The 25726-nt window shown below is 36.8% G+C and overlaps 1 protein-coding gene across 1 annotated transcript in view; it reads right to left on the bottom strand.

The window, feature by feature from the left end:
- LRP1B (LDL receptor related protein 1B) overlaps positions 1-25726 on the bottom strand; it is a 1573107-nt gene that overhangs the window by 22103 nt on the left and 1525278 nt on the right. The window contains exons 85-86 of the mRNA XM_036421500.2: positions 21451-21625; positions 16507-16611 (exon numbers count right to left, since the gene is read on the bottom strand). Coding sequence (XP_036277393.2) covers positions 16507-16611; positions 21451-21625 — 280 coding nt within the window. The remainder of the gene's footprint in view (positions 1-16506; positions 16612-21450; positions 21626-25726) is intronic.

Below are 25726 nucleotides of genomic sequence, written 5' to 3'. Positions count from 1 at the left end.
TAGTAGTGATAACATCAGTAAAATAAAATTAATCTTATTTTAATATTAAGATAATTTGGTCAGAAAAAGTTTTTGATTTTTGAGAAGTGTTAATAAGGTGAAGTAAAAAAAAAAAGGGGAGGGGGATGTTCAATAAACTCTGACCAACAATTACTTTAGGAAAAGTAAAAATTAATGAGAAATTTCAATTGAAATAGTGACCATGAATGAAGTAAAATTAATAAAATGGATTGTTTAAAGTGATTTATTTTAGGAGGTAAGGAGAAGTGTAAAAGAAAAGATGAAATCTCTTTTGCCAAGAAATTATCCATAAGAGGAGGTTTGTTAAAATTGGGTGATTTGAGTTAGAAATGTTTAACCATAAAATTCTGTGCAAGTCACTTGAGCAGAAATGGCCACTGAAGTGTGGAATGATGAAATATATATATAAAAAAGAAATCTCTAGTAAAAGAAACATTTTACCATCTAGATATTCCCCAAGAAATTTTATTGAAAGCATATCTGAAAGGTACAAGTGCTTTCTAGAGTGAGCAGAAAATCTCTACTTAACTGAATACATTACATGCATCACCTCAAGGGAAAAAGGAACAATCATAAAATTAGTATTAAGTAATCTGGTGGATGTAATTGAAGGCATAAAAGTAGGCCATTATGCTAGAAACAGTGGTTACAATTTTATAATCAAAGGTGAGAAGAAAAACTGAATATATGCTGCAATTTGAGTAGGAAGCTCTAGCCACATGGTGCTAAGATGAATGGCCAATTCCAAAATTGGCTCGAAAACATACCAAGCCATGATGGGAAGGTGGTGGTGAAAATCCCCATGCTTAGTGCCAGTCAGATAGATAACTACTTTGCAACCTGAATATTTTATGTTTTAGCACAAAATAGAGGTAAACAGTAAAGAATTTAAAAGCCTTTCCTGTTTTTAGGGCTGCTGCAATGCAGGTGATGAAATCTAAAACATATTATAATGGGGTGTCTGGCCTATCCAACTCCATTCATTTATTCATTCATTCATCATTCATTCGTTTACTCTTCATTATATAAAATCAGATGGATGATCACATTCTAGTACAGTATCTTGGGTATGTAAAAATATTACATCTTCAATGATATAAATTGTGCACTCTTTAGTTCTTGTTCTATACTTCTACCAACTGAGAAATGCTTATTTTCCCTCCCCATTACAACAATTCTAAAGGTGCTTGTCAGATGGGGACTTTGACATAGAAATCTGTTGACTGACTTAATTTTCTTGACTTGCCCCTGACTTGGGATATGAGAGCAAGAAATAAAGCTTTATTGTTAAAAAGCATTTGAAATCTGTGGTTGTTTTTACAACAGTAAAATATGGGAAAGCTTATATATTTATAGAAATTTATCTATTTCTCCCAGGTTATGAATTTGGTGTCATAGCGTCTTTCATAGTATTCTAGTACGATCCTTTGTATATCTGTGATGTCTGTAGTAACTTTTTCTCTTTTATTTCTGATTTTGTTTTATATGAATTTTTTTTTCTCAGTGAGTCTACCCAGGGGTTTGTCCATTTTATTAATCTTTTTAAAGAACTAGCTGTTTGTTGTGTTAATTTTTTGATTAGTCTTTTTGTTCTTTACTCTGTTCAATTCTCCTCTAATTTTTATTATTTCATTTCTTCTGTTGCTTTGGGTTGCATTTGTTCTTTTTTATTGTCTTTTAAGGTGTGGTATTAGGTTGTTTACTGGGGATGTTTTTTGTTTCTTTAGATAGCCTGTAATGATATAAACTTCCCTCTTATCACTGCTTTCCCTGCATCATAGAACTTTTGATATTGTCGTATTATCATTCTCATTTGCCCCCATATATATTTTGATCTCCCCTTTAATTTCTTCTTTCACCCAGTAGAAATAGGATGAATACAAATTCTAAGCAAGGTTACAGGCAGAACTTCCTTTTTTTTATTAAAGAGCCAGCCCTATGTACACTTAGTGGTTATCTCGATGCTGGCCTTGAAAACAATACAGTTCTATAAAAAAAAAAAATGCAGCTGGCATGGTATTGAAATTGTGGGCATATCTGGTCTCTGGCCTGCAAGGTCAGACAGCTAAGTTTATCTTCATCATTCTTCAAGTGGGCTAAAGCAAACTAGAAAGTAACATTTTATCTAGGAAGAACAGCAGAGAATTCCAAACAACAGTATGTTGCAAAATAGGGCTTTTCCTTCTCAGAACCTTTAAAAATAACTGCCTGCCCCTGAAGCGGCACAATCGTGTGGAGTCCACCTGCATGTGGTACTCTTGTGGCTGTTCTGGCCAGATATTTCAATAAATCTTTGCCTGCTTTTTTTTTAATAAATCATCAGCCTCTGGTGGTCTTATTTTGAACCCAGGGTTCGACCCCACAACATTTGGAGGCCCCAGCGAGATACCCGAAAGAGAGGAGAGAAGGACCCCCCAAAAGGGGCAGGAGGCTCCTCCCGAGACAGAAGCCGCAAGGATTTATTGAAATCAGGGAGTCCGGTCTCATAAGGTAAGGTGCCCAGGTTATGGCTGAGATCTCAAAAAGGGTAGGGTCCTTGGAGGACTGGATGCGGCTTAACCTCCAGACTCCAGTCGTAGGACACGACGGTGTCCTCGGCTCAGGGGGACACTACGGTGTCCTTGGCCCCAGGTGTCTGGACGGGTTGTCTTGTGTTTTGTTGTGTTTGTGTCAGGCCTATTTGTTTTGTGTTTTGGTCTCCGTCAAAATGTTCAAGGTTCGTTTATGTCTCCGTGTTCCCCTCTACAATGTTTATTGAAAAATTTTCAGGACTTCAAGAACTGGGCGGACGACTATGGCTCTGATATTAATGTTTTTGATTTAACCACTCTTTTCCAGGTCAACGCCGCTCTGTAGGATAACTTTCCCCTCACAGTTCCTAGAGTATTAGTCTTATTTCCTTTGTCCAATATGAATGCCATTTCTGTCTTGCTGAAACACTGTAATGTTACTTGTTTACTGAAAAGGTATAAGTACAGATATTTGTTTGATATTTTGTTTATCTACTTAGGTATAATTATTCGTTCATGTAAGTGTGAAAATCTGTGAAAAAGAAAAAAAAAGAGAAAGAAAGAAACCTTTTATTTGGTTAAAGCTGAGTACTCTGACAGCTAGCAAACAGCCCTGACTGTCCACTGGAATTCCTTTTTCCCAGGGGTGCTTTGCTTTCAGTCATAGGGGAATCGGTCCACCTAACAAGATTTATGTCTATGTTTATTGATTTAAAGGTATGAAGTTGTAACAATTGTGGTACAAAAAGTTAAAAGCAGAGACCAAATTCTAAAGTTAACTATTTACAAGAAGGAAGCTTGAGCTGGCAAAGTCGCCAAGTCTGCCCAGCAAGCTCAAAAAAAACGAAATGAATCTTATTTCTGCTGCCACCCAGTCTTGATCAGTGGTGGAACTGTTTGTTTCAATTGATCAATTTAAGTTTGATATAATTAATGATTACAATACATTGTAAAATCTTTAAAAGAAAAGGAAAATATTTTGAAGGCAACTTAGTCCTTATGTGTGTGTGTTAACTCTTAAGTTATAGTTTTAAAATCAGTAATATTAATGAAGACACACACAGAGGAGCTTTTCAGAAAGTTCAGGGAGTCTGATTGCAGTGCAGGGGTCACTAGTTCCCAATTGGTGGACAGCCAGATGAAAACGCCTTGGTGGAAGCCACCTCCTTTGCCACCTGGGACCCCGGGGCTCCCGGCCTCCGCCCATCTGGTGTCTATTCCCTCCAGGGGTTGTTTAGAGTAGCTGGAGGAGGCAGCTGTGGCAAGGAGAGAAATTCCTTTGTGACCCCCTGCACCCCAATGCTTGGACACTTTTCACCATGTTCTGTTAGGGGGCGTAAAGGTGCAGTTAGAAATTCACCCATTCCCCTTTTCAGGCCTATCAGAATCTGAGATCTTTATCTGTAGGAAAAATGTGGCATTTTAAATTTCAAATGGCTAGAGCCTGGGAACAGGGTGCTGAGCCTGCTCCTTCCTCCCTCTACCTTTTCTAAATATTTTAAAATGATGGGAGGTTTGAGGCATGGTTATGCATTTTTGAAGAACATAGAAAGAAGGTTTGAAGGTTAATTTGAAATAGTGAAGGTTTTTGTAAAGGTTATACATGTGATGAGAAGGGGTACAGAGAAAGGTTTGAAAGGAAGAGAAGGCAATCAGTGAGGGAGAATGTCCTGGCAGGTTAGCTAGAGAGGCAAGAAGGGAGACTTAGACTCCAAGGGTTTTTAACTTAGAGGAAGAGGACTGACAGGACCGGCACTCCTTTCCATTAAGCCCCCACGGGTAACCTTACAAGTGAGAGGCAAACCTATTACATTAGTTGCCCAGTTACACCAGGTTACCCACTCAGCGTCACCAAGACTTCTGAACTTCTGTGAGGCAGATACTACCAAGCTTAGATAAAATAATTAAAAGCCTAATTGCTAGAAGTACTGTCTGTATACAGGTAAGTGTTAAGGTAGGAGGGTCTCCCTGGGAATTCAGGCCCCAGAGAAATTCCCCAGGGGAGCATTGGGAGGTGAATTTCGCAGAGATTAAGCCACCAGCATTAAGGTACAAGTACATGCTAGGTTTTATAGACACCTTCTCAGATTAGGTTGAAGCATAGGACAGAAACTGCATCTATAGTAGTCAAGAAATTACTCCAGGAGATTATACTTAAATTCAGATTCGGGCTGCCAGTAGTCATAGGATCAAGATAACAGCCCAGGCTTTATAGCAAGGTATCTCAAAGTATAGCTCAAGCCTTAGGATAGGCATGAGCAAGACTCTAAAAGTTTAATTAAATTTGTCCTAGAAAGCGGTGGAAACTGGACCAGCCTCCTGCCCTTCGCCCTCTTATGGGCCAGGTGTACCCCCTATTGAGATAGGTTATCCCCTTTTGAGATCATGTATGGTAGACCTTTCTCCATCCTTCCCAGGGTCAGGGAGAAACTGAAAGCTGGAATTCATAACCATTCCCTTGCTCAAGTCCTTACAGGCACTGCAGTTTACCCAGAGAACCACCCATAAGCTTGTTCCAGATGCACTGCCAGTGCCCACCATGGACCCTGTACACCCCTTCCAGCCCAGAGACTCAGAGTATGTGGGTAAAGAAGTTCACTGCCCAAGGATTCACCCCAACTTAAAAGGGACGTTACACTGTTACCCTGAGCACGTCCATGGCTGTTGAAGTAGATGGCGCCCAGACCTAGCTACACCACTCCCAGCTCCTGCACAGAAAACGGCCTGAATCTTGGAAACCAGAGACCTCACCCATGAGATCCCTAGCCTGGGCTCCACACAGGCCAGGAGGAGACTTGATGCCTATAGGAGGGGAATTGGACTTCAGTGATAACAGTACTGATGGAAACTGTGGTACTAGGGGTTTTGGTGACTGTAAGAACGTGTTTTTTGTTTTGTTTTTTTGTTTTGTTTTGTTTTATTTTTTTGCTAGCTAATGAGAAAGTCCAAGGCTAAGTAAGGCTAAATGTACGAGCAGAAAGTAGATCAACAAATAGACCAGGAGTTAAGTACCCTAGAGAAATCTATAGGGAAATTAGAAGAATCGGTCAAGTCCCTAGCAGAAGTAGTTTTGCAGAACAGAAGAGGCTTAGGTCTGTTGTCCTAAAGCAAGGGGGACTTTGCCAAGCTCTAGGAGAAACCTGCTGTTTCTACACCAATCATAAGGGAAAGCCTAAGTCAGTTGAGAAAGAGGCTAGCTGACAGAGAGGAAGCTCGGAAGACAACAGGAAACTGGTATGAGAACTTGTACTCGTGGTCCCCTTGGCTCATCACCCTACTGACTGCCATAGCAGGCCCACTATAACTATTACTTATAGGCTTAATCTTCAGGCCATACTTCATAAAATGCTCGGTTAATTTTGTACAGGATAGAATACAGGCAGTGAAACTAATGGTTTTACATACTCAGTATTCTCCACTAGTAGATACTAGTAATTAATCTAAGGTTTAGATTCATTCCCAAAAGACCAGTAGGGAATGAAATAGGATGAATTAAAATTCTAAGCAAGGTTACAGGCAGAACTTTCTTTTTTTTTTATTAAAGAGCCAGCCCTATGTATACTTAGTGGTTATCTCGATGCTGGCCTTAAAAACAATACAGTTAAAAAAAAAAAAAAAAAATGCACCTGGCATGGTATTGAGTTTGTGGGCATATCTGGTCTCTGGCCTGCAAGGTCATACAGATAAGTTTATCTTCATCATTCTTCAAGTGGGCTAAAGCAAACTAGAAAGCAACATTTTTTCTAGGAAGAACAACAGAAAATTCCAAACAATAGTATGTTGCAAAATAGGGCTTTTCCTTCTCAGAACCTTTAAAAATAACTACCTGCCCCAGAAGCGGCGCAGTCGTGTGGGGTCCGCCTGAGTGTGGTACTCTTGTGGCTGTCCTGGCCAGATATTTCAATAAGTCTTTTCCTGCTTTTTTTTTTTTTTTAAATAAATCATCAGCATCCGGTTGTCTTATTTTGAACCCAGGGTTCGATCCCACAACACAGTCTTCTCTTAGCAGTGTGTTGTTTAATTCTACACAATTGAGGGTTTCTTTACTTCATTTTTCAGTTGATTTACAATTTCAAGACATTCTAGTCAGAGAATATGCTTGGCATAAATTCAATTTTCTTGAATTTGTTGAGGTTAGTTTTGTGACCCACCATATGGTCTATGCTTGAGAATGCTCCATGTGCACTGGATAATATATGACTGTCCTAGACTTAATGTATAATATATAACCTTCCTAGACTGAATCATTAAGAAATGGAAAAATCTAAATAGATTTATAATCACTAAAGAAATTAAAGCAACAAAACTGCTCCCCAAATAAAAGTCCAGGACCAAATGGCTTCACAAATGAATTCTCCCAAACATTCAAAGATCTGATACCTATCCTTCTCAAACTCTTCCCAAAAACTGAAGAAGAGGCAGCACTTTCTAACACATTTTAGGAGTCCAACATAACCCTGATACCAAAACCTGGCAAGAATAACACTAGAAAACTATAAACAAATACCTCTGATGAATACAGATGCAAAAAATCTTAAAATATGAGCAAATCAAATACAACAATACATTAAAAAATAATAAACTATGATCAAATGGAGTTCATTGCAGGGGCACAATAATGCAAATCAATCAATGTAACACTCCACATTAACAAAAGAAGAGATAAAGATCATATGATCTTACCAATAGATGCAGTAAAAGCATTTGGTAATATACAACATCTATTTATGATTAAAACTATCAGTAAAATAAATATAGAAGGAAAGTACCTTAATATAAGTATAGAAGGAAAGTACCTCAATAAAAGACCATAGATGATAAACCTTCAGCCAATATCACACCCAATGATGAAAAATTGAAAATTTTTCCACTAAAATCAGGATCAAGATGAGGATGCCCACTCTCACCACCCTTATTTAACAGTTTTGGAAGTCTTAGCCAGAGCAATAAGGCAAGAAAAGAAATAAATAAAAGTCATACAAATTGGGAAAAAAGAAGTAAAGTGTCACGTTTTGCAGATGACATGATTCTGTATATAGAAACCCTAAAGCCTCCACCAAGGACCTATTAGAGACAATAAACAAATATAGTAAAGCAACAGGATACAGAACCAATGTACAGAAATCCATCATTTTCCTATATACTAACATTCATTATTGACGCTTCAAAAACAGAAGTAAAAAATGTATTTTTCAATCACAACCAAAAGAATACAATACCTAGGAATAAACTTAACAAAAGATTTGAAGGACCTATATACTGAAAACTAGAAGTACTATTAAAAGAAATTGCAAAAGACACAGTAAATAGAAAATAATATTCCATGCTCATGGATTAGAAGAATCAACATAGTGAAAGGGCCATATTATCCAAAGAAATATACAGATTTAATGCAATACCTATCAAAATTCTAGTGCCATTATTTAAACAAATAGAACAAAAAATTATCAGATCTGTATGGAACCACAAAATACATCAAATAGGCAAAGTGATCCAGTGAAGAAAAAACAAAGCTGGAGGTATCACACTATTTGGATTCAAATTATACTACGGAGCTACAATAATCAAAACAGCATGGTATTGACAGAAGAAAAAAAACACACAGATCAATAGAACAGATTTGAGACCCCAGAAATAAAACCACAAGTATATGTGCAGATAATTTTTGACAAAGGAGCCAAAAACATACAATGGGGGGGAGGGGGAGACTCTTTAATAAATGGTGTTTGGAGAATTGGAAAGTCACAGGCAAAAGAATAAAACTAGATTATAACTTGGCCTTTTGTACAAAAATTATTTAAAAACTGGAGGCCCAATGCGTGAAATTCATGCAAGAGTAGACCTTCCTTCCTTTAGCTGCAGGCACCGCTTCCCCCTGGCACCCAGGATTCGGGCTTCCCTCTGGCTGCAGCCAGGTAGTACCTGGGATCTGGGCTTCCTTGCAGCCCCAGCTTCATCCAGAAGGATGTCCGCTCTAATTAGCATATCACCCTTCTGTTATTATAGATGGGTCAAAAATTTAAATATAAGATCTGACACCAAAAAAAGTACAAAGAAGAACATGTAGGCAGTAAGCTTATGGAATTTGGTTGTAGAGAACATTTTATGAATTTGACCCAAAAGATAAGGGAAGTAAAGGCAAAAATAAATTAATGGACTATATAAACCTAAAAAAAGCCTCTGCATAGCAAAAGAAACCAAAAACAAAATAAAAAGGCAAGATACCTAATGGGAGATGGTATTTGCAAACCACAGCTCTGACAAGAGGTTAATATCCAGAATATATAAAGAACTCATACAACTCAACACCAAGTAAATTGACAAACAAATTAAAAAATGACCTCAACAGACACCTCTCTCAAGAAGACAAACAAGTAGCCAACACACATGTGAAAAGATGTTCAATCTCACTGACTATTAGGACAATTCAAATGAAAACTGCAATGTGATTCCAGGTCACACCTGTTAGAATAGCTATTACCAACAAGATAAGCAATAACAAGTGTTGGACATTGCAGAGAAAAAGGGTCAAAGACTTAAATGTAAGTCTTTCATTGCTGGTGGGAATGTAAACGGGTCCAGCCACTACGGAAACAATGTGGAGGCTCCTTAAAAAATTAAGGACTTGCCCTATCTGGTTTGGCTCAGTGGATAGAGCGTAGGCCTGTGGACTGAAGAGTCCCAGGTTTGATTCTGGTCAAGGGCATGTACCTTGGTTTCGGGCACATCCCCAGTAGGGAGTGTGCAGGAGGAAGCTGATTGATGATTCTCTCTCATCGATGTTTCTAACTCTCTAGCCCTCTTCCTTCCTCTCTGTAAATAAATCAATAAAATATATTTTAAAGAAATTAGAGAATAGAATTACCATATGACCCAGCAATCCCTCTTTTGGGTATCTATACAAAAACTTGAAAAAAATTATTTGCAAAGAGATATGCACCCCTATGTTCACTGCAGCATTATTTACAAAGTGTCCTTGATAGAGGATTGGATAAAGATGAGGTACATATATACAATGAATATTATTTAGCCACAAGAAAAGATGAAATACTGCTATTTAAGACAGCATAGGTGGATCTTGAGATTATTATGCTAAGCAAAATTAGTCAGTCAGAAAAGGTAAGAACCACATGATTTCCCTCATATGTAGGATATGAAGCTTGCACTCATAGACAGATAAAAGTAGGATGGATACCAGAGAAAAGGGGTTATGGGGATAATAAAGGTTAAAGGGGCACAAATATATGGTGATGAGAGATGATCTGAGTGTGGGTGGTAGACACAATGCAATATACAGATCATGTATCATAGAAATCTATATGAACAAATGGTCACCCCAATAAATTTAATAAAAAATATTAGCAGTTTAATAGAGGGGAATTTTTAAATTGTTAAAGAAGTAACAATTAAACACATGAAAATAATATGTATCTATATTGTGTTTGGTTTCTTTGGTTATTCTGATTTGCTGATTAAAGATCAAGAACAGACCCCTAAATCAAGGGAAAATAATGCGAATATATCACATTTTCATAACAATAGTGGCCAATGTAGAACTATATGATAACTGTTCTTAGTTAGGCAGTATCACTTATAATCTCACAGCACAAACTGGACTTTAAACTGGCCCAGGAAAATGTGACATCTGTGTTTTGATTCCCCCCCTACCTCAATGGTATGACCCAAAAGGTAAGAGAAGTAAAGGCAAAAGTAAATGAAAGCTAGAGCAAGCTACAACTTATTGCCTAGGATCATCAAGGACAGATATTGATGTGACAGGTTTCCATGGCCTTACTACTCCTAAAGAGACGCACATTTTATAGTTTGTGCTTTGAAAACATGTGTGTCAAGGGGCAAAAAACAAATAAGGGACATGCAGTGACCTGGCTCTTGAAATGTGGACAGTATAGGCTGCTAAAGTTGAATTGCTCAATACCTCTGTTGCAAACTTGTGTCTGCTTAAAATCACTCAGGACAATTCCCTCGGGCCCTTCCCAGATATTCTCTATGAGGTGCAAGGTCCCTGGTCCACATGCAGGAGTGTGGCAGCTTAGTCTGACAGCAAAAACCCCGTTTCCTTTCTGCTACACCAATATTTTGAGAAGCCACTGCCTTATTTAGCTGTTCTAATATAGGATAATCATTCCTACCTTTTTAAAATTGTGACAGAAACAGAAATCATTATCTTCCCAAAAGTTCCAACAAAGGCTGCTGTAGTGCCTGTACATTTCCTTGTATGTTTCTCACCCTAAGGACATATGCTGAACTTTTAATAAAATAATTAGATGGGAACAATCACAAAATCAAGGAAAAGAACACAATGCCTAATCCCCATGACTCTCTTAATGAATGTCCCTTCAGTATTTATGAATTCACTTTGCATCCTTCTGCATTTTAAGAAGCTTCTTCAGAATGTTTCAAAAGCTAATTCTTCTGTGTGTTTTCTAGGGTAACGCAGTCCTTCCTTTCTGTGGCATCCCTCACAGGACTTTACTTATTGTAGCTCTCTTCCCAGTTACGTGACCGTGGCTATCATTGAACTGCTAACTTTTTAACTTTTTATATAGGCCATATTTCACTTGGCTTTTATTAACAGAAGTTTTAAAAACAAACAAACAAAACAACAAAACAAAACAAAACAAAACAAAACAAAAACACACCATACTTTATTTTTCTTCAAATTCCCAGACACTAAATTATATCAGGGTCTTAGAATTTTATATTTGGTCATAAAGGCTTTAAGATGTTACTTTTTTTTTTAACATGTTGAAGACAATACTCTATGTTCTTATATATGTTACAAGTCTTAATCCTCAAAACAATCTTAGGAAGAACACTCTTAGTATTGCCACAATAAGGTAACAAAAGAGGTGAAAGAAGAAAACTAAAACAAACTGTAATTCCAAGATATAATGTCCTCTATCTCTTCTATCTTCTTTGTGCACTATTTACTAACAAACTACTCTTGTTTACTTATTTATTTGTGAAATATATTTTTATTGATTTCTGAGTGGAAGGGAGAGGGAGATAGAATCATCAATGATGAGAGAGAATCATTGATCAGCTGCCTGCCTCCTGCACATTGGGTATCGAACCCATAAACTGGGCACGTGCCCTGACTGGGAAATGAACTGTGACCTCCTGGTTCATAGGTCAGGGGTCAACTGAGCCACATGGTCCAGGCACTAACTCTTAAAGAGCTATTTTTAAAATGAAAAACAACAACTTTGTTCTTTGTTACATGGCACACTAGGATTCATTTTAAAGTTTACTTTTCAAACCTATGACTTTTTGTTCCAGCTCAGCACCATACCACCCAGACCTCTCTAAAACATTCAGATAACTCTGATACTTCATATTTTAAAGTTACTGGTGTCTTCCTACTGCTTAAGAATAGATTTCAGAGTCCTAGCTAAGCATTCTGAGCCCCTTGGAATTTATTCACCACCCAATGCTCTTTTACAAGCACCATTTATCCCATAGCCCTCAAGTCCCCAGGACCCCCGCCATATTCCTTCTAGCTCATCTGTTTTCCTCAAATAGAATCAGAGGCCCTCAAGGCAAGAGCTATATCATCCTTCCCTCCTATTTTCTATCCATTTTTCAGATATAGTTCCATAGTAAAATCATAAATAGACAAACAAAAGGCAAGTAGAAGAGGTAAAAAATGAATAAGATGAAGTTTTCCTAAAACGTTATGATGGTAAATTAAGCCCATTTAGGTCTTTATCTAGAGAGATATTTTATTCAGGAAACACAATGTGGTAGTTTTAAAGGTGTTACAGAGATGATAAATATTATAATAAGATGAATCCCTTTTCTATTTTGTTTGACTTGGGGATTTTGGAAATTAATTAACGAAGAGATGTGATATGACAAAGATGACAGAAAGATGACCACATCAGAAGCTATCAGATCTCACAATCCAACACAGGCTCCAAGATGTGACTTTTAGCAACTGTTAACAGGGTCTCACTTATCACAGGTTCCCAGTACATATTTGGTGAATGAACTAATGAATGCATGATAATAGAATGTAATTATCTCTCTTATGCTTCTCTTAAGGTGTAAGTTGATTTGAGGAATTCAGTAAGCTTTACTTCTGCAATCAGAATAAATTTTAGGGCACAGGAAACCAAGGCACAGCAAAATTTTCATAAAGCCAAATGCAAATACAGATGTAGACAGAGACACAGAAAGTCAGAGGTACTTGATCCAAGCCCCTCCAATGAACATATTTTACTGACTGTTTATTAGATAGGCGGATTGTGACCTTTGAAGGCCAGTTGTCCCTGATGCCACTTGGTAAGAGTATGATGTGGAAGAGAACAGGATTTTGGGCCACTATGCCCATGGGCGATATATTCTGGTGACATGGGCCTCCTCTAAACAGGCCATGGTCCTGAGACCTGCTTGTGGGGAGAAGGCAAGGTGAACCTGAAATGTTGTGTGTGCTTTGCCTAGGAATAGCAAGAGAAGAACAAGATAAAAGAAGGCTGGGCCGCAGAGCAGGCATTGTTTGTGTCTTAAAAATGAAGCAATGAAAGTACCTAATGCTCAGCCAAGGGTCACCCTAGATTTACTAACTGAAATATTCAGGAACCAATTGTCCTTTCCTTTAGTTGCACTGCCAAGGTTCAGGCTCTCACCACTTTTCACCTGAAGTATTGCTATACCTTTTGATATGTGGTCCTCCCTGATTTTGAGAACTTTCCTCCTCATGCCAACAAAGGTCTCCTTCAAAATCAAACTCCTTTAGTTCGAGCCTCTGCCTCAGATCTCTTTGGCTAATTATTCTTTTCAGGATCTTATGGAATCCTTTACTTTTGGCATAAATTGGATTCCAGTTTATCTTTCTAGTTTTATTCCCTCACATTCCTCTCTCTGCCAACACTATAGTCATTCTTAATTCTAGCTATATTAAACCCTTCCTAGCCATTAAGCCTCCTACATGTGTCTTTGCTTATGTTATTCTTTCCCCCCAGAATGTTCTTCCTGACCTCACTGAACTACATCAATTGCATGAACAAAAGGTTGCCTTTCCTATAAAATTTTCCATGTTCCCATTTTGAGTGAGTCACTTGCCCTGTTAAGGTTCCACTGTCTTTTTTATTCCTGTGTTCACAATTACATTAGTATAGATTAACTAGTGGCTCAGTGCATGAAATTTGTGCACATTAAAAGGGAACTGATTAGAGGAAATATTTTAGTATTGCTATTTGCCCTTTCTCTATAATAAAAGTGTCAAAGATGAAAGAAAATTAGTAAAATGTATATGAAAATCTCCATCCTGTCAGAGCCTGGGGCATGCCTTGGGACTCAGAGTCAAGTCCCCGCCCGCCCATGCACGCCTCAAAATTACTTGAGACCCAGACCTGGCTGGCCCCACCCTTGTCAAGCCCTTCAGGGTAGGTTGTGCAGCCTCAGGTCTACCATCAATCCCTGCTGTGCAGGGGGCATGTCCTCATGTCCCCCCCCCAGCCTTAGGTCCCCTGGCCCCAGGGGCACAGTCACACCTACCATGGCTCTGCCTCAGGTCTCCTGGCTCCAGCACTGGGGCAGGGGAGGGCAGAGGGACATGGTCTCAGGTCCTTCAGCATGGCCTCCAGTGCCCCGTCCCTGGCACTAGGGTGGGGGGCATGACCTCAGGCCCCCTGGCCCTGGTGCCAAAGTGGGTGGCATGGCCTCAGGTCCTCTAACCCTGGTGCAGGGGCAAAAGGGCAGGATGACCATTTGCATATTAGCTCTTTACTATATAGGATTAGTTGCTTATACATTCCTAATCCCTCTAATTAGTGAGTTACTTGATGCCTAGGAATTAATTTCATTCATCTTCACTTATCTAGGATTGAGCACACTTTCAGGGTCTTATAAATATTTGCTGAAAAAACTGGAGGCATTTAGGATAGAGACAGGGCAAAGGTAGAACTGAAGAAAGGTTGTCTTCAGCTGCATAAGCTGCTAAACTTGAGTATGAACTGAGAAATGAATCAATTTTTTGAAATAGTTTATGTACATTTTATAGACTGACATTTAAAGGGGTATTTATGGATGTGTTTTATATAAAAATGTTGGTTTAACATATTCAAATATCTTTCAGAAAAAAATAATATCAAATTTTTCTCCGTGATTATTTTAATAACTTCCAATATTTCCCCAACTATTGTATAAAGAATCACATTTTCTTGAATACAAATAGATCTTTTTGAATAAAATGCAGAGTTTTGCTTGGTAAGGAGACATCTGAAGTTAAATACCATTGTGATTTAAAACTATTATTAGTACTTGGAGACACCACCACGGGGCTAATTTTGGGCGCCTATCAGGGTTTCTACTCACAACATTGGGTCTTCAGGAGAGTCTTCAGGAGTGTGTCAGATACAATCCCACCTCTAAAGCTCAAATAAACAATTAAAGGATAACTTGTGCTGCAATGAACATTGATCGTTTCCTCAAAAGTGGTCCTTAAAATTTCTTGGTGGAAATGAGTTTGCTATGACAAACTGAAATGAGAAAGTCTCATTTCAACTATTTAGAAATAAAATTTCTAGAATTTTTAGCGGGTTCATTTTTCCTGCAAAGAAGTCTTCCTGATTAAGGTAAGATCATTTCCAATAAAATTTTGGGATACTAAATAATGTATTTTTTCATAAGCATCTGAAGTGAAAAGTCAGTTACTAAATAAAAACTACCACTCCAAATATAGTATAGAGACATAGAGTCTAAAAATACCTGCTTCTATCCTTCTCTAGTTAAAAGCACTCGTCTAACTAGTACATTTTCATTAGACAGCTTTCATGAAATTGTTCATTTCCTCCATCACATTTCTAGGCTTTCTGACTATGGTGCACACAATTGTTGGTGAGCAAAGCACAGGTTAAGTGTGTACGACACAGATGAGCCCGGGGATTAAGTGTACACTGAAATGCACGTGGATATTCATGACTTAAGCCGATGGACTGTGGCCTGAAATGATGTCACAAGAAGTGGAGCAGTAAGTGGAAGGTTAAACCTACTTGCATCTCGGCTCATTAAACGCAGTTAAAGTGCAAATCCCCTCATTCTGACAGTAGTGATCACAAAGGTTCTCTTTCTGGTCACAGCGCTGACTTTTAAACCCCACAGAGCATCTGCAGAATTCCAGTAAAATACAGCCAAATAAAGCATCTGACTTGGTATTTTTTGTTAATATGTTTCAAATTTACTTCATACAGAAAATGTGATTCAAACTGTTCTCAGGTATGCTCACTTGTCTCTCAGACAAACTCATCACATGCTACTCTGACGAGGTGGGCACAGAGCGCAGGCATGGGTCTTATGTGGGCATTGCCCTTCTGGTCAAGCAGGGATAAAGGAAAACTCAAAGTAGAGGACAGGTGAGTTGAATAGTTTTATTTCAAGTTGTCCATTCTGGACCATTAGTTATTTGAGAGGAGGAAATATTAAATTCCAGATTTTCTCCAATACTTTCCAAACATTTAGAAACCCAGATTCGAGTTAATGTATAACAAAGGAGCAAGGCTTAATAGTTTTGCAAAATACAACACTTTTAAAATGAATGCAAATATCAAAAGCAAATGCACATGAAGCTATACCTGAAATTCTTTTGAAAAGATGACCTTAAGTACTGAAGTATTAATTAACAGGATCGTGTCTGGGTTTCACATATCTGAATAAGGTCAATAAAACTATAACATTTTCCCCCGACACTTCCAAGTTCAAAAGTCTATGAATGTCTGAAATGGGTATGATGCTAAAATTTAAATGAGTTCTCCTTATGAAGTCACTAGCCCATTGATGAAGGAGGAAATTCTGCAGCACACGAGCCAATGAGGGAAAATACCTGATTAAAGGTGTCCATGAAATAATTTATTTAAAATGTATTTCCCCCCAAGAAAGGAGAACAATAGAGCAGGGATTCCATGTACAACCAAAGTCTTACTACTAAAAGCCCACAAAGTTGTAAAATACTCACAGACACACAGGGACATTTGTCTCAGGGTCCAGCTGACACGTGCCACCATTGTAACAATAGCCGTCACATAACTGACAGCTAGAGGCAATCTTTCCATTAGTACAGCTGCAACAAAGAAAAAGAAATCTCATCATCACTGGCATCAGCATTGTTAAAGCTGACACTAATTCTCCACACATGGTAATATTCATTGCAGAGAAGTCATGCAGGGGCTGGCCAAAAGTAAGCTTTCAGAAAGACACACTTGTTAAAGACAATTATTTTTTAACAGAATAATTATAGAAATTATTATTTTGGTAATTTTCAAAATTTTAACCCATTTGCTTAATAGGAAAATTTAATTTAACTAGATATATGTGTGAAAAATATATACTCCAATTGCTATCACTTTGTGAGAAGATATTATCATCAATGTCTTATTCCCTTATCAGTTAACTAGAATTTGGTGAGATCAGTGTGAATTATAAACCATATGGAGGCAAATGCCTCATCTACTCCTTCTAATCTGGAAATCTAGTCCAAAAATTATTAATTAGTTTGTTTTCATATCTTGTAAGAAAGCATAGAATTATGCTGTAGTCACATGTATCCCACTGTATTTCTTTGAATATGTATTGTAATTAATGTAAACCTTTTTATTCTAACAACAAAAACAAAACAAAATATGGAACAGTCCATTACAAAAATAAATAGTTCTGTAAAAGGAACAATATGCAATATAGCAACAAAGTAATGAAGTAGCCTTACATGGAATACTTATGGAAATTATTCTAACATATGGCATATTTTTACATATCTGAGATAAGAATAAACTATGGCTATTGCTACAGGGGGAAAATAAGCATGATAATAAGAAGAAAAAACAAATATCTTATTTGCCATATTATATTTTTAAATAAATAGATAAATACTACTAGGTTAGACATAAAAAATTGTTGGGGAAACAGAAAAAACAAAACAAAAAAAACCCCTGCATTTGCATTCCAAATTTCCAAGGAACCTTTTCTATAAGAAATATGGTAGTAGAATTCTACAATCCTGGGACCAAATAAGAATTATAACACATCCTGCCAATATTTTTATTGTGAAATCATGTTAGTACTAGGTGCTAGGAAGCAATCACTGATATCACAATAAATCTGGACATAACCTTGACAAAGAAATCAGGCTACAATATCATTGATTGACCATTTTGATCCTTTCGCTAATGGATAAATATTAAAGTACATCCATCAAAGGGCAATTGCCAATGATAGGTGAGATGTCTGAAATATTGGTTGGCAATCCTGTAGTTCATTTATTTTGTGCATATTTATTGGACTACATGTGGTTGGTAGGTCAACTAGAAATGGGCTAAACTGCTTATAACGTTTTCTGGGTACTTAATTTAAAGATATTGTTAAAGACATGGTTTTTAAAATTACATTTATTTTTATTTATTCATTATTTTTATTTTTCCCAATCTTTAATTTCTTTATTGATTAAGGTATTACATATGTGTCCTCATCCCTCCATTAACCCCCTCCCCAACCACTCATGCCTTCACCCCCCTGGTGTCTGTGTCCATTGGTTGGGCTATATGCACGCATACAAGTCCTTTGGTTGATCTCTCCCCTTTACCCCCATCCTCCCCTACCTTCCCTCTGAGGTTAACCATCTGATCTCTGAGAAGCAATGAGTGAACTGGAGATATAAGAAAGTGGAACCATGCCAAAACCGGTTTGGCTCAGTGGATAGAGTGCCGGCCTGCGGACTCAAGGGTTCTGGGTTCGATTCCGGTCAAAGGCATGTACTGTGGTTGCGGGTGCATCCCCAGTGGGGAGGTGTGCAGGAGGCAGCTGGTCAATGTCTCTCTCTCATCAATGTTTCTGATTCTCTCTCTCCTTTCCTCTCTGTAAAAAATCAATAAAATATATATTTAAAAAATAAAATAAAAGGAAGAAAGAAAGTGGAACCAAACATGGGGCAAGAGGCAGTGATTTAAAGTTTCTGAGATTTAACAGAGACTATCAAACTTTATAACCTATGAAGGCATGCAAATATAAATTCAAACATATTCAGTGGTATTGGTGTCTGATGTGGTGAGTGTGTTGAGGAGGCTATCCTTGTCCTCCATGCCTACCCTCCTTAAAAATCAAAGAGCAGAAAGTTAGTTTCTTATTCTGTCAAAAGTACCACATCAAAGAGAACAATAGCTCATTATGCATGAAGTGATTTTCCATAAAAAGATAACTATACACCAAATACCAGCTTTTAAAACAAAAAATACGTATCTATTCATTGCTCTTAAACTTCTGCTTCCACAAGTAATAAAAAGATGTTGCTTCTTTTTCTTAAAAGCTTTTTTTTTGAATTCTCAATTGAAGATGGAAATTTGTAGATATTTCAAATGCAAAACACAAATTATACAAATCATTATAATGAATCAGAATACAGTTCATCTTTTTTTAATTCTCACCTGAGCATATTTTCTCATTTTAAAGAAAGAGTAAGAGAGAAGGAAAGACAGAAATACTGATAAGAGAGAAACACATAGATTGATCCCCTCCTGAATATATCCTGAGGTGGGCCTGGGCCGGGAAGAAGCCTGAAACCGAGGTACGTGCCCTTGACCAGAATCGAACCTGAGACCCTTCTGTCCATAGGTCGATGCTCTATCCACTGAGTCAAACTAGCTAAGGCTAGTTCACATTTTTAATTTAAGTTTTTATCATAATTTTATTTATTAGAGACATATGTCACATATAGGCACACACAGTTTGTGATATATCACTTTCCAATAGTTAAGTAATAGTTGTCCTGTACATGAAAATCATTCCATAGTAATCAACATCAAAGGCATTGTGTAGACTACAAAATATTTTGATAAATTCTTCATCAACATTTACTTAGATTTCCAGAGGAGAAAAAAATAATTCAATTAGCTCCATGTTATCTCTATGCTCACTATACTTGACAGAGTATCTATTCTGATTGACAGCTCATAGGCTGCACATAAGAAACACACCTACCGTATTAGGAATCATGAGTATACATGGCAGCTTGAATTTTCCTACTTAAAAGATTATGTTAACTCGGTTTTGATACTATTTTGGTTTCAGTTCTTTATGTCTGAAACAATTCCAATATCACTGCAAACTTCTTTTACTGCTAAGATGAAGCATAGCATAGAAATGAAGACAAACTTGTCTAATATAATAGTTTCAACATACCCTGAGTCCTGTTTGGCAGGTATGTTTTATGGTCTATCTAATAAATCAAGTATTATACTCCTACTTTTAAACTTCCACTATCTACTCATTGTTACCAACTATTATATATATGATATTATTTTTTTTGGGGGGGGGAATAAATATATATATATATATATATATATATATATATATATATATATATATATATATATATATATTTACTTTTCCAAAAAAATCTTTTAAGAGTTAAGAGCTATCAGGTTGAACCTCAATAGCCTACTGGGGTTATAAGGCTCATGTTTTCAGGTCAGCAGAGCCAAGTTTCCCTGTAGAGCAGACGGCACTGATGCCCTATGAGTCCTGCCCTCCCTTCCTTTCATGGAACTTCCCCACGTAACAGAAACAGAATGTGTGTCTCTGTCTGAGACTTTCTAAGTAAACTAAGTGGGAACCTGGCTCACGGCCTGCCTTAGGTGATGGCCATGACTCCCTGCGAGGATGAAATGGGTAGTAAAGAGGACTCTACAGCGCATCGCTGAGATGGAGGCCTGGACAGGAAGAAACACATATGCCCACTGACTAAATAGAGCTCTGTCAGGCTAAAGTCTCATCACAAAGAACTGACAAGCTTAATAAGTAACCACGATTTTGGCAGTTTATATGAAAATGCATTTTGCTTTTATGTACTTACCAAAGGCACATATTTGTAATTAGTCATATTTTTCAATTACTTTACTTTAAAAAAAAATAAGGTACTTCCAAATGAACCAATTAGAGGGTTTCGGTAAATGACATTCATGATGATAACACAAATCATATTTAGAGTAAATTCTAAAATGAGAGTAAATAAAAGAGAAAAATGTTGACGCTGTAGGTAGTAACGTTTTATCGGGCCTTGTCTGGCAGAGCCCCGTAACTCAGGACTGGAGCCCTTGCATAGCTGTGGCGGCGGAGGCTGCTGCAGGAACATTCACGGCCTGCTTTTCTGTCTCATATCAAAATTTATTAGGCTCCTAAGCAAGGCAAGTGGTAGAGTCATGTTTTATAAGTTCTTCTTTTAAAAGGTTGTTGAAAGAAGTTTGGAGTGAGGAGTGACCTCTAACCTCAGTGGCATAAACTCAATTCATGATAAAGACTGAATGACATTACCCTTTAGCTGCAATCATGTGTTTTCCATTCACTTGACCTTGAGGCCAAAGGGCAAAAGATAATGTAACCAAAGTGTAACTTGGACATTTTTGTTTTAGTTGCTCCCTAGGAAACATTATTCCTTTTCCTTATTTTTATGATCAAAGTAAAACAAAAACAAAACAAAACAAAAAACACACACAAAAACATGTGTTTCCATTAGATAGGTCCTTTGCTTCTCCCCAGAAAGGATCGTTTTGTGACAACAGAGAATAATAATAAAACAATTAAAAGCCTGAGCTATCCTAATTCAGAAATGTTGCATATAGCTTTCTGAAGGTATGTTGCATTTCACTATTTCTTGCTTACTATTATACATATTTTATATAGGGAATGATCTGACCATATCATTGCATAATTAATATTCATGTATGGTATTGAATAACTTGTATTTAATTTAAATGAACTGAACTTTATCTCCAGGAAAAAAAAAAAAAGATGCAATTGTCATGTTATTTTAGAATAAAAAGAAATTACATTGTTTTTTTTTTACAGTATTTTGCTGGACTGCTAAACCCTTTGGGTTCAAACACTTTACTAAATTAAGCAGAAGTCCACTTACTTGCAAGATACATCATCACTGTCTTTATTTATAACGCAGTGACCCCCATGGCATCTTATACATTTGTCAACCTCACATTTTGGTCCTTCATAGCGTGTTGGACAGACACAGTCCACACTTCCGTCATTCCCAATAGTACAGGATTCAGAATTCACACAGTAGTGGTGACACACATCTACAAAGAATGCACAACAAAAGAATAAAGTTATATTATAAGACATTTTTCTTCAGTCATAATAAATGTGTCCATTTCATGTGATATTTAAAGTTGGTTGATCAATATGTAGATTAATATACAAAACAGCTTATAATTACATGTAACTAAACATTTCTAATAATGCTATTGATTTGATTTCTCTTTTTGCCTAAGTTGGGTATCATTTCAGCTGGCTAAGGGGAAATGGGTTCTATGAATATAATGCTAGTAGACAAACTCTTTGGTTTCTGAATTTAAAGTTTAAGTCAATAGGTTCCTTAGCTTTTGTTCTGGGGAGCAATATTAGTGTTCTTCTGAAAAAAGCAGAATTGCTCAAGCTTTCTTAGATGTACCACTTTTCATGCAGAGAACAGGGTGGTGTATGGTGACTTGGAGACTCCTACCTCCACACCAGGCCTTGGTGTGATGGAAAGAAGCCCCCTCAACACATGCCAGAACAGGTCCACATATTTTCTAATACCCAGGCCGGTGAGCAGATTGCTCCTCTGATGAAACTCTGAGGGAAAAATGGCCTGGGAAACTGGCTGATCCATCACAGAAGGGAAAGGATAACGTTAAGTCTAATCTATTGTCCTCTCCGAGGTGATAACATAACCTGCCCATCAGGCAGAGGGAAAGCCTCCCTGGATTCTGAGCTCTTTGCTTTGAAGGAAGTTCCTTAGTGAGCATTACAGACAAATTTCTCAACTATAAAGGAAGACATCTTCAAATATTTATTTCTATACCTCTTTTTTTTCTCCTGAACGTGAGCAATAAGCACAAAGATCATTTAGTGTGATAGCCACACTAATTCTGTAATTAGACATTCAGCCTCCATCTTCTGAAAAGCAGGCATGTCTATAAGTATGTTATGAACATTTTATAATTGACAACATTCAAAATGTTGACTTTCACAATACAAACAATATTAAGCAAAGTAAATGATTAAACTGATAACCAGAGTTTGGATTTGGAAACAGCAATTTCTTTTTAGCTATCTAAATGTGAAACAATGTTAAATGAGATTAGCTGAGATAAAAATCACAATTTACAAACTTTAACCTGCTCTAAGAGAATTATAGTGGATGAGACAAATTAAAACATAATTTATTATTCTCATCTTTGTATATTTATTTAGTCCTTTATTAAATCAGACACAAATTAAATTTATTGACAGACTTGCTTCATATTTATGGAAATTTATTTCATGCAATCTCATGCTTTCTACTGCATTATGCCAAGTACCCACATTGATATTCAACACTTATAAAGAGTCTATACTTAACATGAGTTTTAGATATACTCAAGAAGATTTATATATTCAAAAGTGAAAGACTTGGGGATGTAAAAGTTAAACCTGTTTATTTGTACACATCATGCATTCTATTTGCATTTAAGAAGAATGTATTAGCAGCAACCTATATGATCATCTAGTACTGTCTCCCATTCATGAAAAATTCTATAAAGAACAACCATTGGTGAGATTTCTTGATAAACCCTTTTTACCAGTAGAAGAAACTCTTTTAAAACTCTCCCAGTTGCTTTACATTTAATTATTTGGACTTGGGTCAGCTGTCTATTGGAACACAGATGTTGCCTAATGTATCTTTCCAAATCTTCATATAATATGCTTTTTCAGAAGTTTGCAAAATGGTATTTCTTCAGAATCATGCAGAGGACTTATTTGAGAGCACAAATTTCAGTGCCTTCCCCTATCTCCCACCATGGCCCACCCCTAGATTCTAATGCATAAATCTGAGATGGGGCCCAGGTGGTTTCCTTGGGGCAGATATTGGGGAACAAGAATTTGGGGACAGGAGAGTGTAAGAAATGATGATATGGAGGTGATATTACAGTAACAGAGGAACTACATTCTCTGATAGTTATACATGATTTGAACTTGACTGAAATAGATTATTCAGAACTTGACTGAAATACTAACTTTGTGAGCCCTCATTAAATGTAATTTTAAATCTAACATCTTGAACCTCTTTGTTTTTATAACCACATTGCTGAGAAAACCTGAGAAACATTCTGAGGATTGATGATTGTCCTACACCACACTGTAGCAGGGAATAGTTTGCTCCTGGCTACAATGCTAACGGGCTACGACAAAGACTTATCTACAATTCACCAATTATAAGTAATTTTGCTGCATGAGTTAAACCTATGTTAGAGTAATCTTTAAAAGATGTGAAAATATACCCAATTCATAACTAATCTAGGAAATAAAAATTAAAACTTCAAAAAATACCATTGCACACCCACCAAATTGACCACAAATAACAGAAACTCTCATATATTGCTAGTGGGAACATAAATTAGTTCAACCAATGTTAAAAACAGTTTAAAGTATTTACTAATGTTGAATAGGCCAACATCTTATGACCTAGCATTTCTACTCTTAATATATAGCCAAAAGTATACATATGTGCACATAAACTTGTACATAATGTGCACAGTCACAAGAAAGATGGGTAAATTGTGGCTCACTCATACAATAGAATAAAATATAGATATATAGATAGATTGATAGATGGATGATAGATAAAACATGAAACATGAATGAGTCACACAAGAATAATGCTGGTGCCGAAGCCGGTTTGGCTCAGTGGAAAAGCGTCGGCCTGGGGACTGAAGGGTCCCGGGTTCGATTCCGGTCAAGGGCATGTACATTGGTTGCGGGCACATCCCCAGTGGGGGGTGTGCAGGAGGCAGCTGGTCAATGTTTCTCTCTCATCGACGTTTCTAACTCTCTATCCCTCTCAATTCCTCTCTGTGTAAAATCAATAAAATACATTTAAAAAAAAAAGAATAATGCTGGAAGAAAAAACTGGACACAAAAATAATAATATGCTACTTTTTATTTATATACAGTTCAAGGGGCAAAACTAATCTGTGGTTTTAGAAAAAAAAGGAGATATAATTGGGAAAAGAAAAAGGGAAGTAAATAGAAGTGGTAGACTAAAGGAAGACAGGTTAGAAGATTGCACAGGTGATAGAAGACTTTTTATTGGAGGGGAAAGAATAAGGAAGGGACTGAAGACAGAAGAGAGTAATGGGAGATTGAAAAGAGTCTAGCCAGACTGGCCAATAAGTGGCAGCAAGAACAGCCTATGGAAAGAAAATTCATGGAAAGGAAAGCTGGTGGGACAACATTGTTGATTCTCATTTTGAACATGAGTAACTTAACCATGAGAATAACATGGAAGCAGTGGATCCATAACTGATTATTTAATTGGATACAGGGAGTTTTGGAACAGTAAAAAAAATAATAATAATAATACAAGACAGGACATCAGCACTCAGAGAGCAGATGATCCAATTGAAAGGCCAAGAAAAGGAAAAAACAAGGAACCAAAATTGATCTGAATAATGTCCACTATGCCAAGAACCAGTGTATTTTACTACCAACAAAATCTTCCTTCTTGTGGGACATTCCATCTCATAAATTTTGAGCATTTTTCTCTCCCCTATTAGCATAACAATTGAGATGTCCTACATATAAAAAGAAGGAGCAACAGTGAAATGAAAATAATCTATGCAAAGAAAGTAGAAATTACCATTAAATTATATAATAACACTTTATATCCACCATATAAAAATCATTATAACCTCTACAGGATAATTACACTAAAAGTTGCATACATAGTAGCAACAAACACAATCATGTAATCTAAAGGACAGCATTCGATATGTAATTACAGAATATTCACATGGTAATTAAGTAGATAGAACTAGAGAAGAAGTCAATGGCTATTTTCTGCAACAGAAATGAAGCACTTATCAAAGGAGATTATATTGCACTGGGTCTCTCTCCGTTTCTCTTGTATTCTGTCATTTCTTTTCAAGCAGCCAGACATGCAAAGACATATTTCTTTCTTTAATCTTCAAAAAGTATCTAAATAGACTGCATAAAAATATATGCATGTATAAGTATACATACAGGTTTATGAATATTCACGGAGACACAGATGTCTATAAAATCTCTGACTGCATTTAACATTTCCCCCAAATATTTCTTTTTATTTAAAAGTAATTGCTAAGACTATTTAGCTATTAACTTATATTTGTAAATGG

Source organism: Pipistrellus kuhlii, unplaced genomic scaffold (assembly GCF_014108245.1).
Source record: "Pipistrellus kuhlii isolate mPipKuh1 unplaced genomic scaffold, mPipKuh1.p scaffold_m20_p_7, whole genome shotgun sequence".
Lineage (NCBI taxonomy): Eukaryota > Metazoa > Chordata > Mammalia > Chiroptera > Vespertilionidae > Pipistrellus > Pipistrellus kuhlii.
Note: the sequence above shows the minus strand (reverse complement) of the source record. Positions and strands in the feature narration are given on the sequence as shown.